Genomic DNA, 20,340 nt, shown 5'->3' with positions numbered 1-20,340 from the left:
TATTGTCACATCACAATTTGTTGTAAAGTTCCTATCGATAGAGGTCGTCACTGTGGAATTAAGCTTCAAAAATTCGTAAAATTTGATTTTGTTTTTCCCTCAAAAGTTTACTATGATACTCGTCTCATACCGTTTCATTATGATCTCTCTGCATCCACTATACACGCGCGTATGTTTTGCAATACATATCAATCGATTATCCGATTTTCCTTGGACTTTACTAATTCTGCTAAAACATTTCTGCATTCGCTGAACCCACATGATTTTGGGTAAAATTCCCTTTAAGTGACAATTCCACGCGAAGAGATATAACTTGGTAAGATAACTGAAGTAGACCTATGAAACATCTTGATTATGATCATGGTTTAACACAGACATAACGTCATAATATACCTTTGCTGTACACTCTTCTCCATTCGTCGTTACAACGCCGTTCGCCTTTAAATTCTTTAATACACTGTAATCTCTTTCACGCATGCGCGATGCATGCGCGACGAGCAACACACACACACACACACACACACACACACGCTCTCTCACACACACACACACACACACACACACACACACACACACACACACACATGTGCATTATTTTCGGTGACGTACGTTCCCCCGTACGTCGAAGTACAATTATGTAGTCATTTGCTTGTGGGCTTGGTGCGACTTTCTTTTAATAAAAAAATCAATATAAAATTGTGCATCCGGAAGGAATACCAGTTCCATCTTGGCTCAGCTGATGCAAGGACCAAGAGGTAACCCTCAAGGCTAGATCGGAGGTAAGTTTTCACCATTTTCCCATCGAGGGGCCGGATTATTTTCTGCAAAGTGGAAATCCACTTCCGATACGAAGTATTTCAAATTATCTGCGCAGTCGAATTCGCTTTTTAGTCTGTGTGACAGAGATCTCATGTAGTCTTGCTTTTCCCGCTGTTGCATCCCACAGTGACATATTGGACAATATTGCAATCTTGGACACTTTGCCTTGAGTGTACTAATTGAATGTGATTTGTTAGATATTATTATGTTTTGTACAATATATATATATATATATATATATATATATATATATATATATACCAGTTACACCGCGCATTTGTTTCTGGCCAAGTATCGTGGAAAGGATTAGCTTAGGGTATTTTGTTGTATATTTTCACGCGTTGGGGTATTTTAGCTGTCAGATGAGGAGAGCAAAGCCATTAAAACTTGTGCCAAATTAGGGTAATATAATGTTCGGGTTTTTTCCCCCGAAAGTTCGTAATCTGAAAATGAGTTAATATGGTTTGTTATTCAATTCATTTCAATTCAATTCAATTCAATTCAAACATAAATCATATTGTAAACCATTTGTAAGAAATAAAAATCATAAAGTGTAATTCAAAATATACATTGAAGAAATGATTATAAACAACGCATACTTTGCAATGTGTGGTGACAAAATAAGAATAAATATAGCGACGGGAGAAAAAAGATCTACAGAAAAACAGCTTGTAAAACGTGGATCACTCGAAAAAAAAAGTTTAAACATTCGTATCCCAATTCATCTGTTTTTAAGCTGCTTATAACGGATATGATATACCATGCCTTATGGGTAATATAAAAAGCAAAAATAGTACTTCTTTCTTCTTATAGGACTTCGGAAGGTTCGTTATTCCGTAACACACAAATTCTATATACCTAGATGTTCGTTATAATCCGAAAATAAAATGTGGCTCGTTATTAACAAATCCAAACAAAGGGCCTAATAATGTGGCGTTATTCAGGAGGTTCGTTATACCGAAGGTCTAGATTGTTACTAGGGGACTATAATATGTATAGTAATCCGAATATGAAGTATAGAGGGTTCGTTATTCCGAAGGTTTGTTAATCCGATATGATATATATATCATCCAAAGCAGATATAGGAAGATTGAATGTACGCGAAAGACATAATCAGTGTGATACACCTGCATGTATATAGAGCTACCTTATGGTGCACAAGGAGGTGCGCATAATAGACTACATGCATACGTCAGGCTTATAGTAAGTCAAACCCAAACCAAAATATGTTTGTGTCCATGTATACTTTACATAACGATGTATGTGCGTGTGTATGTGTGTGCGTGTGTGAGAAGATTACATGTAGAATTGATATGAGTGTGATATGCCAAGACACAGAGAGAGAGAGAGAGAGAGAGAGAGGAATTGTATATTAAAGTTGCTTTCTGTGTGATAAAAAAAGAAATACATCAAGGTTGCTTCGTGTCAAAGTGTATTCAATGATATTAATTACTAGTGGTAATATCTGACAAATGAGTGTTCGCGTCTGTACACGGAATCGAGTCTGATATATGCCAAGAGACAGGGGGGGGGGTATGTAAAAGTTGCTGTCCGTGTGATTTAAAAAGAAAAATACCTCAAGGTTGCTTCGCGTTGAAGACAGTGATATAATAGTCAATTCAATGTTAGTGGTAATATCTGACGATCGAAAGGGCAAGGCTAAGAGATAGCATAGATAGTTCCTAAATGTTTCGCCTTTGGGGGTTATCTGATAGGCAACACCTAAAAGCCAGAGTGTGTATGTATACCTCGTTGTTGTGCAGCTCTTCTGGTTATAATTTGCTCACTGCTGAAGGCTAGTCCAAATAAGATCAGATATACAGTGCGAATGGGCGATGAAGCTGGGGAAGTGTCATTATTGGATATCAAGTTTCGACTTAAGAGCTTGATAGTGAAAACCAAGTCATGAGTTGTATTTTATGGGGTTTTACGTGATTGTGCTGCAGACGTGCTCCACTTATTGTGTCGCTATTGCTTCTGTTAATAATGTTAGTTCCATATATGCCAACTATATGTATTTGTTTTGTATTTCGATCTGAATGTATTTAGAATTAAGTGATAATTGACAAATTGCCCTACATCGACGTAAGTAAGCACTGAATTGATCGGTGTTTTTATAGTAACCATGATAAAAAAAAAAAAACCATAGGATTCGAACCTACGACCCCCTGATCTCCGTAGGTTCGAATCCTGCTCGAGTACGTACGCCCATGATTTTTTATCATGGTTACTACTAAAACACTGATCAATTCAGTGCTTATTTACGTCGATGTAGGGCAATTTGTCAATCAGTCGCAATAAAAACACCTCGAAAGAATTTCATGAATTTGAATAACTTTTATTTGCAAGTGAATATTAAGTAGAGGGGTGAAGATTGAAGTTTGAATTTTCTTCAATAACAATTATTTGTCTCCCTCTAACAAATGAAATTTGTAAGATTTTTCCAACATGCTTGTTAAATTACAGATCAGCAGTTGCGATCTTACAAATTTCATTTGTTAGAGGGAGACAAATCGAGAAAACAAAAATAAAACCTCAAATAAACTTTTAGCTACCTATATATAAACCAAATTAGCGGCCTACTGACACACAAATCTCTGAAACTTGTGACTGCAGTCCTGCTTATACACGTCAACATGAGAAATTCACATTTCAGCTTCGAAAAACATTTATTTTGTGCTCAATCTCTTCTTTTTTCTTTTTATTTTTGTCTATCGTTCGCGTTATTGTTTGTGTTCAGTGTGATTGTTATTGGTGAATGCAACAGATAAAAACGCCGTGAAAGGGCTTCTGATGTCGATTAAACGCATTCCAGTCAAAGAACCCGATAATATTTAATCATTGAATGACAAATTAAAGTTTTATTGCAGTGAGGAGAAAAAGAAACCGTCATCCTTCTTCTCCTTCTTTTATTTTAGCATACGTGATGGAGATGAATAGAACGTAAGGGTGGATGATTATTCGTCGTTGTTTCGCTGAAAGCCGCCGTAGGCCGACATTACTTCAATCAAGTTAGATGTTTATCATGTACAAATGAGTTTGAATATATCATTGGTAAGGGTTGATTCAACCGATGAAATTTTCTCCCCACACTTTTCACCAACCTCAGACTTGAACAGTATTTACCGCAGTATACCGTGTTCGAAGCTGTTGCATATACGCGTCATGTCAATGTCTTTACGCCCAGTTCATTTCTGATGTTATTATCCCGGTTCGCATGGTTGATAAACCACAACATTACACCTCATTTCGTGTCTGCACCTCGTCTATGTTCTCCTCTCAGACGCGATCGTCTTCTACTTTCCCTATTAAGGATACACTTTCCTGCCCTCTACATTATATAGATACACTAACTGTATGGAGTATACTTTACATTTTCTCTCGAAAATCCTCTCATTATTTCAGCAGTATCGTGTTTGTAAAGGCAGATAATATTGTCACAGATCAATGGCAAAAAAAAAATGTTTGTCCAGGCGGTGGTTATATAACTTACTTCTGTCCGTCATGTCAGATTTGAAATCAATCAGTTGAGATTAGGTTCCTTTTAAATTCTCTCTTAGAAATATTGGATTGTATTTCTTTTCATTTATTTCTTATGGTGAGGCTAAAAAATGTTATCTCTTGGTACAGTTTTGCAAACGCATATTCGCTTTAGTGGAGATGGGTTTGCGGCTACACCATGTGGTAACATCAAAAACACACTATGGACAGGTTGGGAAATTATATCGACATTGATCTTTAGTTGTCGTCAGAAAAGGGCGTATAGCTGGATTAAATTTATCACCACCAAATTGCTTCTTTATGCGACTCGGAAAAGTCAGTATTCCTATTCAAAATTCCTCTATTTCAACATGATCCTTTTCACTTGCCTTCTAAATATTTCCACCCTCTGTTACTTCTTTTCTGACTGCATCACTCTTTCAGAGCACATTCCATTTTTGCTACAGACGTCCCCTTGGTTCACGTGGATACCATGCTAGCAGACTTAATTGCCAGGTCGAGTTTACTTGCTACGCTGTGCAAAATCATCGTCTATATGCAGCATGGCACCTTCCCAGTTGACGCCACCTTATCTAGCTCGCCCGAAACAGTGGGTCATTCGGCCTTTACTACAGACGTGACGGACCTCCTTTTCACAATGGACGATTTCGGCAGAGGGAAGAAAGATGTTACGGCGTGGGCGACCATGGAAACGGTCATCGTCGACTACGAGACAGACGTGATTCTTAACGAGGAAGTGACCGAAGAGGGTAAGTAAACTCGCCATGTTGCTATTTGCGATCACATTCAGGTATGTATAAGTTCCTACGACGGCGACGCATAATCAAGTTCAGAATTAAGCTTTGAACTGTTTAAAATAACTATAAAGATGGTGTTATGAAGTGATGTAAAATTAAGAAGCTGAAAACTTAACGGACGGAGAAGAGCAATATTATTTCAAGTAGCATCGTCGTTCCTCTTTCAAAGGGAAAGAAGTAAATATCGACGACATAGCAATAAAGAGTTATGTATGTTCAATTGACATCCCTCTAGTTTTGTATCAAGAATGCTGTGATAAGAAGATAATATGACCAAATGATAACATTTTGTGAAGCAGGGTGATAGACGATTCAAATTACCTCGTGAAGTAAATTATATCGTGCAAAAGAGACAAGACAGGCACAGCGCCCGTGGATAGTAACGTGCTTCGGAAAGTTAAATCTTTTCCTTGAATTTGAGGTAAAATACTGTAAAAATAATTCTATGCTCGCATTTAAACAATTCCATTGAATCCAACTATTGATATAATAGCATGTAATTGCCTCACTAAAAATTTGTATTGGGCCCACGAGAGTTGGGCAATTTATTTGCTTTGTCTTTTGTTGCATCTAACCTCGCATCTTTATGGTGATTTCTTTTAGCTATCTCTGGAAAAGCAAGCAACTAATCTGTGAGGTGTTGCTGCTTTTCGAATATGTTTGATTCAGGGGCGTGAAGTATCAAACGGGGCCTTCGATACCCAAAATCCTTTCCCTCTCATGACCTCATCCGCGGAAAACCATTTTGTGATTGGTTTTCGTTTTCACTCCTATATAGTTTAGATATAAGTATCAGCATGTCTCCCCTCTGTTCACTTACTTTCATCTTTATTGTCTTATTGCTACCACTTGCCCTTACCAGCCTAAGGTTCCTTTTAGTTACAATGTGTTTTTTTTCTTCAAAAAGTGACAGAAATCCAATCGAATTGTAGTGACGTCAAATCAATGTTTGTGGAACAAGACAATAGAGATTAAAGTGTCAAGAGCGTGCGTTAGTGTGTCACTCATAAAATGGGAAAAATCGTCTATGATTATAGGAATGATAATCATTATTCACTGAAGCCATAAAACATGTGGAGCTGTGAGTATCTCAATCGCCACCACATCAATGTGAACATGAATCTGTAGATCTCGCAGCACACATGAAAAACACGCCGATCTCCCGTTCATGATGGGGTACCCCGGGGGTACTCCATGTCATTTCAGAGACGCCACAGCCAGTGGGAATGAAAGAAATCCGAAATAGGAGTGTTGTCACTTACAATCTCCTTTCGGTGTGATAAGGTTGTAACCGCTGAGTAGCAGTCCATATTGCAGCTGTAAATGGATTCGATCCTGAGGCAGTGTTTGATTCTCAAAGGCGGTGTTTTCTAGAGGTATAAGTTCTCGTCACGTAATGGGGTAACGCCGATAGACGACGAATTAGACTGATGCCGAAAAGGAGTGGTAATAGATGGAGCGCAGCATCATTAATGACGGTTTGATCAAGCAGGTTCAAGAGAGGGAATCAAAATAGACTTTCTTGTCCCCTTTGAAGCCGCATTCGAAGTCGCCACTAAAAAATATTTATTGTATGTGCCAAACTAGATCTGCCCTCACAGATAGGAAGACGATATTGATCAATCTCTCATTACATAATGATCAGCAGCAGCCACTCTCTGAGAAAGAGTCTTTGGTCATTATTGTTCGCCATCCCTACTCATAAAAAGATGCGGGATTGGTAAAGATATATGAGGATGCGCAAATAAAAACTGCGCAAAGACCGATTGAATAAAACTAAAAATTACTCAACTGGGCATGTCCACGTATTATAAATGCCACAGTTTATAATAGCAAACTATACTACCTTGAAGATTGTACCTTAATCATGTGTTATCAGTCACATTTGTATGAAATAAGTGGAAATCGGCTTTAAAGGAGGGTACAGTTTCAAACACCTTGACAACATACAGCTCTGAATGATACTTTTACACATTATCATTTAAGTATACGAGATTGATTTTAGTTTGATATGTTTATCAATACTTAAAGTATAATTTTGTTTGATTTAAAAAATATACTCAAAACATATACTCGGCATTAAGGGTGCAAAATTAATGTTCAATTTAGGCCTACCAAAAAAAAAAACCAACAAACAAACAAACAAAAAAACAAAAAAACACGGTGGTATACCCCGATAATCAAAGGCGCAGTAGCATGCACCAGTGGAATTCATTTGTCCATCCATAGAAAACTGACTGCTGTGTATAGCCAGTTGGAACTCCAGCTTTTGAACCTCATTGGTTTGACCAAACAATGAGATCGACACCTACGAGTTATACAACCCACGAGTTATACAGCCCACGAGCCAGACACAAGTGAACAAGACGCACTTGCTAGCCACCAGGCAGATAAAGGTCCACGAATTCAACCTTACATCACGGGATATAAGCTCATGGGCCGTATTTGCCTGGCTTATGGGTCTGTTTTACATATACGGTAGAACTAGTGAGACTGTTTTATTTAGTGTCTCACTCATGGTCTGCGGGACTCGAAGGCGTATGACTCACTGACTTATTTTTTTTCAATGTTAAACTCGTGGATGGTATACTCGTGGGTGTGGAGCTCGTGGGATGGCCCCTGAGAGAAGTGGGATCTCATACTCAATTCTAATTGCTCAACATGAGGGAATGGACTCCCTTAAGCTTTTTTGACAAATACATTAATGACTCCGACAAATATATATATATATATATATATATATATATATATATATATATATGGATTATGCATTAAAATGCATTAAAAGTGACTGGCGTCAAGGCATCTAAAACATTATAATCGATAATGGAATTTTTTCCAGCCATGTATAGATACTTGATTCTGGAACTTCTATTCTGCAATGGAAGATATTCGAAACCTTAGGCAACATTTTGCAGAAAAAGAAGGATAAAACTACATGTATCTCTCTAATTATAATTTACTATTGTTGTTGGTATTGTCAAGACGAATGAATAAGCATTACGTTTCATCACTCGATGTATAAAACCTGTCTATTACACTTTAATGCAAGTATATTTTTATCTATGTATACCTTTGGCAAAGCTCTCACAAATGGCGTGTTAAAACCACTCGCTGTAAGTAGTCACTTTTGATATTGTCTTGTCTTATGATGAAAACAAAAATATCTCTTTCCTAAAAAGATAAAACAAATTGAATTTGCATCAGGCGAAATTTTGTACGACCCATTTTGAGCTATAAAAAAGCAACTTAATTAGGCTGAAAGATCTGTCCACATGCATCTGTTCTGGACTATACACAATCATCTGGAACCGACTTTTGTCTTCGTTGACAAAAAAGCGTCACCTAATATTGTGTTGGATTATTATCATTCTTTCTGCCACCATTCCCAGGCTCCATGGTAATCGACGGATTTCCCCCATCGAAAGGAACGTGGTCGTGGATGCCGATAGAGATAAACTTATGGCTGTCGCTGCAGCTGGTCTCGGCCGTCGTTGGCATCATAGGCAACCTTCTCGTCATCGTCGTCCTTTTCAAGCGGAGAGCCAAAAACCGCTCAACCGACACCCTCATCAACGCGCTCGCCGTCGCCGACTTCATGACGTCGTTGTTTCTGCTCCCGTGGCCGACGGCGCTGACGATGCCGAACAACGTCCTGGGCTGGCTTTACTGTAAAATCATTTTTAACCACTACCCACTTTGGGTGTGCATCTCCGCATCTGTTTACACGCTTACGGCCATATCAGTGGAAAGATATATTGCCATCAAACACCCGATCTACTTCAACCGAATAGTGACGAAACGGCGCGTGAACATTGTCATCGGTTGCATGTGGATTATTGGCCTGATAACTCCGTTACCCGCTCGCTTTGTCTTCACCATCCACCCGATGACATACGCCTGCATCATCCTGTACGACAAGCCCTACAAAAATCTCATGGTATCTTTGTTTCTGGGCACCATGCGTTTGATTATCCCTCTGTTGACGATGCTGTTCACCCAGAGTGCAATCATCATTGAATTGTACTTGCAGTCAAAGAAGTTTCGACGCAACACCAAGGGAGACGCACCGTCTTTCCACATCGTTGCGAGGACGCGCGTGATCAAGATGATGATGGTCGTCATTGGATTCTTCTTTCTCTTCTGGACTCCGCTCAACATGTACTTCATACTGATCGGTTTCCAAGCGGTTCCCGTGTCCAATCTCATCGACGAGCTCATGTACGAGCTCTTCATAGTCCTCGGATGCTACAACTCCTGCATCAATCCCATCATATACACTCTACGCGGAGCGAACTTCCGAGCAGCGGTGAAAGATCTGTTCAGGTCCTCGAAAGAAGCCTCGAGTGTGACCGACCGAGGAGGTCTGTTCTGAGACTGCTCGTGGAATGTCATAAACCGTGAGTTTCCGCGAGATTCAAAAGGTCAAATGTTCTAACAGCTATTCCTGGTCCTCAAATTCGAATGAAAAGGCAATCCTCTTGACCTTAGTTTGATACTCAAGATATCAGATATTTATCATTATGATTTCTATTTCTTTTATTTCAGTCCAATTTATTCAAAGACACTGAAGCAAAGACTTGATAGGGAAGTTGTCATAATTTCGATCTAAAGTCTTTTGATTTGTTACCAATGATGACATCATAATCACATTATCATTAATGTCAACTGCAGATTTTAAGGATTGATATGATTATTCATGAAGTCTTGGTTATTAATGTATATATATAATATATATTATGTGTGTAAAGTGTGTTCTCCATTTCATGGTTTGATAATGTAATTGATAATTCCGTTTATATCTTATAATTGCTTTTGCACATTATAGAATATATAGCTTTTTTCGATTCAAAAAGCTAGGCTGTCAATGCAACTTCGACAATTCATGGCGTAATACGGGTAAGGATCTTTTGTTGTATTGGCGGATTATGGATATAATGCAACTATCATCTTATAAGACTACATCAGTATTGCAACTGATTGAAAAATTGCCCTACATCGACGTTATCATGGCTACTATGTACTTAAACACTGATCAATTCAGTGCTTATTTATACGTCGATGTAGGGCAATTTGTCAATCAGTTGCAATGAAAACATCTCGACGGAAGAATTTCATGAATTTGAATACATCAGTATTTGTGATAAGAATGCTAACATAGATTGTCACGACAATGCAAACGGTTGCAAAATACATACCAAATGGATGAATACTAATTAGACCTTGATATAAGCCTTGTAGTTGTGCCTCACTCTCTCATTTATATACATATGTATTCTATTGTGTTACAAAGTGATTTCCTCGATGTTACCTATAGTTACATCACTTCCCTGTTTTGTTGCTTAAGTGGTAGGTAATAATTAGATGCAAGTGAATATTTTTTTTAGTTTTATTAAACACAGTTGATTAGACGTCATGAGGATTTTTGTTTGATCAATCAAAATATGAAACAGCATGAGAACCGCACGATGCGTCAAAAGAATTTATACTTTTATGCATTAAGTTGGGAAATGGAACATGCAATGGCGAAGCACGTCAGTTATGTTCTAATCTCATAAGAAAACACATATTGATCAGGGGGGGGGGGGTTCATAAAGCTGTTCGTATATTTACGAACGACTTACGAGCGACTGGGGATCAGTCCTTGTGCTGAATTATGGAAACTATGATAAGTATATCACATCAGTACTGATCACCAGTTGCTCGTAAGTTGCTCGTAACTTTACGAGAAGCTTTGTGAAACAGGGCCCAAATTGAACTGCAGCGTAAATAGGTTTCTTCTAACCATTTTTAAAGTGTTCAAGAGTTGAATTGGTGTGAATATCACGACTTTCAAAGGGTATAATATACCATTTCAACAAATTCAAGGTATTGACCAAAAATTATGTGTTGTGATGTGGGGTTTTTGTTTGAAGTTCAATGCCATTATTATCTTCACCTTGGGACCAAACACAAAGCATATCTGTTCTATCGGTAAAAATATTAATGAGTACGATACGGTTTAGCACAGCGATATATCTTATTGTTAGGACGGCTACGAGAAATTGCGATATAAACAGCGTTAAATTTCCAATGCAAAAGCTGCTGCATTATCATTGTTTTCAGGATATGAAGAATTGCCTTCTGTATCCACATTTTTTCTATAAACGTTATTTGTTAATTGTCAAATTGCAAGAATGAACAAACGAACAAAATAAACCTTTTCAGGATATGAAGAATTGCCTTCTGTATCCACATATCTATACACGTATATTGTTAATTGTCAAATTACAAGAATGAACAAACGAACAAAATAAACCTTTATCTTACTCGAATAATTTTCAGTTCGATGAACACAGTTAGTTATCCATCACACCTGTCAATGTTTATGGCTCACCTCATGGAAATGAAACCCTTGACGGGGAAATAACTAACAATGATCTAACCACAATTAATTCATAGTTGCATTTTACACTGACGTTTATAATTGACGGCAAAAATTGAATGAAGAAACTATAAAAACACGCAAACTTGCCACTTAAAAAGAATGGTAAGACTTGTTATGCTCTCCGTCTTGCTGTACGTTGAACATGTAAAGTGAAACCGCGGAGAAGAGTGACAGCGCATGAATGTACCCACCAACGGGATTCATTTTATGGTTGATTTGATTGCAGCTCATCAAAGCGGAAATAAAGACTCGATTTCTTTTCCACGTCTTCCAGTGTATGCAGCATCCCTGTGTTTTGTTGGTTTTTTTTTTTTTTGTTTTTTTTTTTGGGGGGGGGCATGTGAGTGTGGGATTGTGTGATGGGTGTGCGGTGATATTTGTGTGATTGTGTGTGTGTCTGTGTGTGTGTGTGTGTGCGTGTCTGTGTAAGTGAGTATTAATGCATGTGTGTGAACGAATGCACGCGTAGGCAGCATCGAGTATACAGTCTATATTGTAATTATGTTTGATTATCTATTTGTCTTGTATTATATGCAAAAGACACTAGTTATAATAGAAAGGATAGATAGGTATACACTGCACTCCCGTTATAACGAACACGGTTATAACGAAATTCCGGTTACAACGAAGTAAAGATTCAGGCCGCAACATTATCCTCTCTATGTATTTTCCTTGTTTATTTGTTCGGTTATAACGAAATTCGATATAACGAAAGAGAACAGCCGGCCCCGACGACTTCGTTATAACGGGAGTCTAACTGTAGAATGGGCAGATAGATGGAAAGAGAAATAGCCAGGTTGACATATATATATATATATATATATATATATATATATATATATATATACATATATATATATACATGGATCTGTATATGCATACAGAATCTGATAGATAGCACAGAAAAAGAAAGAGAAAGATTCGTCAGTAGATAAATATATGGAGAGATGGTAGAGATATATTTGCGGTGGAAGCTGAGAGGCGAGGGGAAGATTCGTTAAAGGACACAGCAAAAGAGAAAAGACAGAGTTGATGAGTGTAGTTATACTGCATAAGGCAAAAAGGAAATTCGGCATCCTTTTCGCAGTGACATTTTCCTGTTTGACGCGTCGTGGGTTTGAGGCTTGTCGGAGAGTTTTTGTTTTCCTTCTCATACGTGCTTGTTTTGTTTCGTTTCAATAAACGAATTGCATTCTTTTTAGGAGTATAGGGGGCTGTGGAAATTAATGCGAACATGCACGTTTGATTGAAAAAGTGAATCATGAATACATCGAACAACTCGCGAGGTAAATATCAAGTTAAGGCATTCATTTCATATAGTTGATGTGTTGTTTCTTTCTATTAAAAAAAAAAGAAAAGAAAAAAGAATCGGGCCCTGTCGCAAATATTCGCTCTAGCAGTATTGATACCATTAAATAAACGATTGTAAACAAATCAAACAATATTGTTTAGATTTACTGATAGAAAAGCTCTCCACATGGGAGCTCAAGTAACAATAAATGACATTATGAAATCATGAAATCATGAAATCATGAAATACCTATAGTTTGCATCACCTTATATGAAATATACCCATGTACATGTATGTCAGGGGCCGCGAAACGGGGGGGGGGGGAGCTGGGGATGCAGCCCCCGTGTTTGGGATCGTCAAAAAAGTGGAAAAGATCAAAAAAAAAATCTGGAAAATGGCAGCACGTATGAAATTCCAAAGATTCTGCTCTTATAGATTGTTTCTGTCCCCATCCACACTCAGAAAAACGTTCCGCTGCCTGTATTGGATGCAAGAACACACGCGCGTATGGCAAGCCTTTTTACTTTTTACAGTTATTTTCTGATATCGCAAATTCCATCCTGAGAACGTTTTTTTTTTTTAAATATATATATATCACAAAATCGAATGTGTGATATCACAAATTCATTTCGAGATATCAAGAAATCCATTAATTTGTGATGTCAAAAAAGTCAGTTCGGGATATCACCAATTCCAATTTATGATGTCATACATGGAATTTCAGCATTCATCTTGTAATTGTGCAAAAGGACACTTTAATTTCGAGGGTTAGTTTTGTGCTGAAATTCAATTGCGAATTGGAGCGTTAGTTTTATGCAGAAATACACAGGGATTTGGAGCGTTCTCAGACAGCAAAATGATATCTGGGGCCAATATGGGCTTGGTAAATGGGCCCCATATGAGTTTCCCATATGGGACCCATTATATATTGCACCGTACAGTCCGTCTAGGGCCCATATGGGCCAAATGGGTTATTATATGGGTTCGAAACGGGCTTTGTCAGATCATCCCCATATCAACTATAACGGGACCCAATGGTCCCCATGTTCAACTATGCGCCCCACTTGGCTCATAAGGGACCCATACACCGTACACCCCGTCTGGGGCCCATGGTATGGGTCAAATGGGTTCATATGTATGGGTTTGATATGGTCTTTGCAAGGTCAGCCCCACGTTTTCAAGGGATTACCCATATGGGACCCAAGTGATCTCTATTTGTACCATAATGGGACCAATAACGGTGCAATCAGGGAGAAAAGTAGTGTACATAGAAAGCTGGGTTTTAAATGCTGTTTTCCACAGTGGAAACACAGATATTTCACATATGTGAATGTTTGCAATATCATGAAAAAAAAAACACATTTTGAGATGTTTTAACAATATACCAGTTCTAATGTAATCAAATTTTATGCATGCTTTGTTTACAAAAGTTGCTCTTAACAACCACAAAGCTTGCCGGAGGCTTGCCCGTCCTAGCTACAACTAGGCCAATTTCTGCCTGGATGGAACTTGAGCAGGTGAGCAGGGAGCAGGTGAATGAAAGGCTATTGGAAAAGAAACATCGATAAACCGTAATACATTATACAGAAATGGTATACAATGTATTGGCACAAGAAGTGATGACACTTCAAAAGCTAACAGGTATATGGAAAATAAATATGATGTACTGCATTATGAAAACATGCAATCCAGATGCAAAGTTGAGATGATCGGAGGAACACAAAGAACTTAAATCTGACTCAAAACTCACATGGTTTCATAGTACTTGTATTTGAAGGTAGTCAGGTACACTACCTTGAACTCCATAAAAACAAAGGTCTTCCAAATGCTTGTCCCACTAAGTTTAATCATCATCTTATTCTGGGTGTATTGGCGACATAAGGTTGTTGTTGTTGTTGTTGTTTTATAGAAAGAAAGAAGAAAGAGAAAAATGGGGCCCTATACAAATAATTTGCATAAGGTTTCTTAGTCCCACCCACTCTCTATGGTGGGCAATGAACAGCAACAATGTTACTTTTCACTGGTACTGTAGTCCATGCCGTGAGTTTGACTACAGTTGTATGTTAAGCTAATCAAATGTACTAATGATTAAGTCTGTATATATATATATATATATATATATATATATATATATATAATATATTTTAAATCTGCAGTAGAACCCCATTCCCAAAACTGGTCACAAATTACATAGAAACATTAGGATGTGTTAAAATATCCATCCACATTTAACTGTCGTAAAGTAAACTCAGCATGCACTGAATGTGAAAAAATGACTCTTAAAGGGGGATTAATTTGTCAAATCCCTGTTGCATGCACTTGCTAAGCTTCTTGTGCCATAGCCATAATTATTCTGATTAACTTATTGCATGGACGTCTATACAGATGGTTAACCAAAGATGACAAACAACCTGATAACAATATTGTACCATTAGCACCATATGGCCTGTGATATAAAACAAACAAACAAACAACAAAAAACAACATAGTTTTGACTGCAAACCTCACAACCTTTCTGACTGAAAATAGGGATGATTTGGATCAAAAGTACTGTATAGGAAAGAAAAAGGCATTTCCCAAAGGAGTGTATAGAGGAAAAAAAGAAGAGGAAATTCCCATTGAAACAAGGGCTGAGAATGGACAAAATTCAGATTCTTTCCTACAAATTCAGATTGGTTGGGAGGTCTACTGAACTATTCCACTTTTCTTTTTACACATTGTGTTTAGCTCTCAATATATTCTTTTATAATTCTTTTATTTGTCTATAAGACACTGTTATACCCACATAGGGACAACAATAACATAATTTCAATACCGGTACTTAACATACAGATCACGAAGCTAAACAAACCTGCTAAACATGTAAATTATAAAAAAAAAACCTCTTATAAAGTATAACAGGTGAATAAATTTCTCTTTGAAGAGCGCTTGAATTGACTTAAACTGGTCAGGGGCGGATCCAGGAATTCAGTAAAGGGGGGGGGGGGGCGCAACTAATATTTCTGGTGCCACTTCCGGGCTTTATTTCATTTTTTTCCTTTTGATTTTTTGTTTTTGTTTTTAACGAAAAATAAAGGGGGCGTGCGCCGGTTGCGCCCCCTCTGGATCCGCCACTGCTGGTAATAGTGCACGTGATGACACAATGCCAATCTCGTACCGTACTCCGCAAACGAAGATGTCCCCTTTTTTGCCCAACATGACGTAGCCCCGTAGATCTTTCTGATCTCATGGCCCACAGTATCTTCTTCTGATAGTTGCCACACACCCGCCCAAGCCATCAAGTTCCACCGTGGCCTTTCGTCAAGGCCCTCTCGCTGTAAGATGGCTATAACGGGCGAGCGAAGCGAGCCCCACTCGGCTAAAGATACCGTCCCTACATAAGATAAAAGAACGTATTAAATATAAACAATCGGTTGAGGCAAATGACTAATTTCTGATATTTTAATAATTCAAACCACATTTCTCATATTTTGTGGCATTGAGTTTCATATTAACACTCACGTACAGAAAGTTCGCCATCATTAGAATGACTTGATTGAACATTACAAAAAAAAAAAAAATACAGAGGACAGACGTCAATACGAAAAATGACACCATTATGAGCCTGATTTCAAAAGTTCTGCTCACCAATATCTTTCTGGCAGCATAAGAAATCTCCAGAAGGCTGTTGAGCTCCTGGAAAACTGCTTTATACTCTCATAGGATAATGGTGGCAAAGCATGCAGTCTCCTCACCAACCTCCATGTTTTATGTTGGTAAAGCAACCTCATGCTGTGCTGGCGCTCTGCAATCTGAATGAACGGCCGCTCATCTTGGTCTTATAGCCTCTAGATGACCTCAAGGAGAGTGAACATCGTCTGGTCTGAAAATGCAAATGAAGAAAGGCATTGCAAAGTTTAAAGAATGCAAAAAAAAAAATTTGAAAATACAATGAATGAAACAATCAAACTTTCTACACCATCACTCACGAAAGTATATTTGACACCCATAGTCACTTATCTATTTTTAATTTACCATTATTTATTTTTAGGTAAACCCAACATAAATCTGTACAGAACTCATGATGTTGTACCAAAATCAAACCAGTCACAGTCATGGAGGACAACACCCCCTTGTAGCATATACAATTCATCCATCTTTGTATCGTGTAATAGACAGCTAGTAGCTGCTGTCGGCATTATACCTTAAGGTTCAATGCTATATACCCTATTTAATTCCTATAATACGTCCCATGCTGACGAAATTGATACCACACACACACACACACACACACACACACACACACACACACACACACACACACACACACACACACACTTCAAAGAAGTCGCATATTCTGTGCAAAACTATGCGCTCGAATTCCCTGTGTATTTCTGCGCAAAACTAATGAACGAATTTACAATGATTTTCTGCACTGTTAACGCTCGAATTACCTTTGCGTTTCTGCCCAAAACTAAAGCTCGAATTCACAACTAATTAATTTCTTCACAAAACTCGAAATCACTGTGTGGTATGATAAGGTATTTCTGCACAAAATTAATCCTGTAATTGACAGTGGGTTTCTGCACTAAACTAACGCTCGAATTCCTTGTGAAGTTCCGCGCAAATTTTAACACTTGAATTCCATTTGTGTTTCAGCACAAAACTAAAGCTCGAATTCACAACTTAATCTCTGCACAAAACTAACGCTCGAAATCACTGTGTATTTCTGCACGAAATTAACGCTCGAATTCACAGTGATTTTCTTCATTGGACTAACCTCGAATTCCCTGTGTATTTCCGCGCTAAACGCACGCTCGAATTCCCTTTGTGTTTCTGCAGAAAATTAAAGCTCGAATTCACACCTTAATTTGTGCACAAAATTAACGCTCGAATTCACAGTGATTTTCTTCACTGGACTAACGCTCGAATTCCCTGTGTATTTCCGCGCAAAACTATAACGCTCGAATTCCCTTTGTGTTTCTGCAGAAATCTAAAACTCGAATTCACTATTTAATTTCTGCACAAAACTACCGCCCGAAATCACTGTATTTCTGGACAAAATTAACACTTGAGTTCACAGTGATTTTCTGCACTGAACTATAACGCTCGAATTCACAACTTAATTTCTGCACAAAACTAACGCTCGAAATCACTGTGTGATAGGGTATTATTCTGCACGAAATTAACGCCCGAATTCACAGTGATTTTCTTCACTGGACTAACGCTCGAATTCCGTATGTATTTCCGCGCAAAACTATAACGCTTGAATTCCCTTTGTGTTTCTGCAGAAAATTAAAGCTCGAATTCACGACTTAATTTCTGCACAAAACTAACGCTCGAAATCACTTTGTGATAGGGGATTTCTGCACGAAATTAACGCTCGAATTCCCTTTGTGTTTCTGCACAAAACTAACGCTCGAAATCACTGTGTGATGGGGTATTTCTGCACAAAATTAACGCTCGAATTCACAGTGATTTTCTTCACTGGACTAACGCTCGAATTCCCTGTGTATTTCCGCGCAAAACTATAACGCTCGAATTCCCTTTGTGTTTCTGCAGAAATCTAAAACTCGAATTCACTATTTAATTTCTGCACAAAACTACCGCCCGAAATCACTCTATTTCTGGACAAAATTAACACTTGAGTTCACAGTGATTTTCTGCACTGAGCTATAACGCTCGAATTCACGACTTAATTTCTGCACAAAACTGACGCTTGAAATTACTTTGTGATAGGGTATTTCTGCACGAAATTAACGCTCGAATTCCCCGTATATTTCCGCGCAAAATTAATGCTCGAATTCCCTTTGTGTTTCTGCAGAAAATTAAAGCTCGAATTCACAACTTAATTTCTGCACAAAACTAACGCTCGAAATCACTTTGTGATAGGATATTTCTGCACAAAATTAGCCCTCTAATTCACAGTGATTTTCTGCACTGAATATGACACTCGAATTCCCTGTGTATTTCAGCGCAAATTATAACGCTCGAATTCCCTTTGCCAGTGTTTGCAGTGGCGGATCAAGAGAGGGCGCACCGGGCGCACGCCCCCTCTTTATTTATTTTTATTTTTTGGTAAAGCAAAAGAAATAAAAATAAAAAATGGGGGAGGGGCGTGCGCTCCCTTTACAATTTTGTAAAAGCGCCTCCCCTTTATGGAATTCCTGGATCCGCCCCTGCTTTGTGTTTCTGCACAAAATTAAAGCTCGAATTCACAACTTAATTTCTGCACAAAACTAACGCTCGAAATCATTGTATTTCTGTACAAAATTGACACTCGAATTCACAGTGATTTTCTGCTCTGAACTAACGCTCGGATTCCTTTTGCGTTTCTGCACAAAATTGAAGCTCGAATTCACAACTTAATTTCTGCAAAAAAAAAAGAATAATTAACGCTCGAAATCACTTGTATTTCTGCACGAAATTAATGCTCGAATTCTCAGTTCAATTTCTGAGCTGAACTAACGCTCGACAGGGGCGAAGCCAAGAAAGAGGGCGCGAAATGATTTAAAAAAAAAAATGATAAAGGGGGCGCACGCGCCTCTTTCATATTTTTCTTTTTATTTCTTTTATTCTAACAAGAAATAAAGGGGGAGCGCGGGCCCGGCACCGAACTAAAACACAGCTATTGGGGCCTGGTGCGCCCCTCCTGGATTCACCATTGCTCGAATTCCATGTGTATTTCTGCGCAAAACTAAAGCTCGAATTCACAACTGAGTTATTGCACAAAACTATTTAAACGCTTGTTGAACTTGCAAGTAGAAACGCCCACTAATAATATAATGAATAACATATGGACAGTGCCCAAAAAAAGAAAAAAAGTTGATTTCAACTGTATAAGTCTATGGCAGCCTCCCCAGTCGTGTGCTAAGGTAATTTAATAGATTTTATCTTTTGATAAAACGGGGCCCTGACTGTGACAGAGTGATATTATTCACATCTAGATTAAAATCTCCCCTCCTCCAACAAAACGGAGATTCATGACATCATAAAAGAAAAATAATGATAACAGTATTGACCGCCAATAAGGTATAAAATTGCGTCCAATACTATCCCTTCCCCACCCCCCCCCCCCAAAAAAGGAGAAAGTATGCATGGGGATTGTCAATATGCCCTGTATATACTGCACAGGTATAATATACACAGAATTTTTATTCCTCTACTTTCACTATTACTTGATCGATCTGGGCCCCGTTTTATCGAAAGATAAAATCAATTTTAAATTTCAATACCACACAGGCTGCCATAGACATACAGTTGAAATCAACTATATAATCAATTCTAACTCTTCATAAAACAGGACCCTGTAGATGTAGGCCCATCATTTCATCTATAAAGTTATATTCGTGACATATATGTCACGAATGTAACTTCATAGATGAAATAAATAAAGTAGGATAATCCACTAAATACTTTGTTTTACGCCATCATCTGCGACCTTCAAATGAGAAGAAAAAGAAACTAGAAAGAAAGAAAAAAGAAAAGGAAAGAAAGAAAGAAAAAGAAAGAAAGATAGAAAGAAA

At 38.0% G+C, this 20,340-nt stretch overlaps 1 protein-coding gene across 1 annotated transcript; it reads left to right on the top strand.

Moving 5' to 3' along the window:
* The first annotated feature begins 4,792 nt into the window (after window positions 1–4,792).
* Window positions 4,793–9,492, top strand: LOC139722958 (allatostatin-A receptor-like). Its single transcript, XM_071634240.1, has 2 exons — window positions 4,793–5,069; window positions 8,510–9,492. Exons 1-2 carry the CDS (start codon window positions 4,793–4,795, stop codon window positions 9,490–9,492), a joined length of 1,260 nt encoding a protein of 419 aa, XP_071490341.1.
* The last annotated feature ends 10,848 nt before the right edge of the window (window positions 9,493–20,340 follow it).

The sequence above is a fragment of the Diadema antillarum genome, unplaced genomic scaffold (assembly GCF_040938485.1).
Source record: "Diadema antillarum isolate AM-2024a unplaced genomic scaffold, OU_Dant_1.0 scf00000178, whole genome shotgun sequence".
NCBI classification, from domain to species: Eukaryota; Metazoa; Echinodermata; class Echinoidea; order Diadematoida; family Diadematidae; genus Diadema; species Diadema antillarum.
This window is presented reverse-complemented; position numbering and strand designations above follow the sequence as displayed.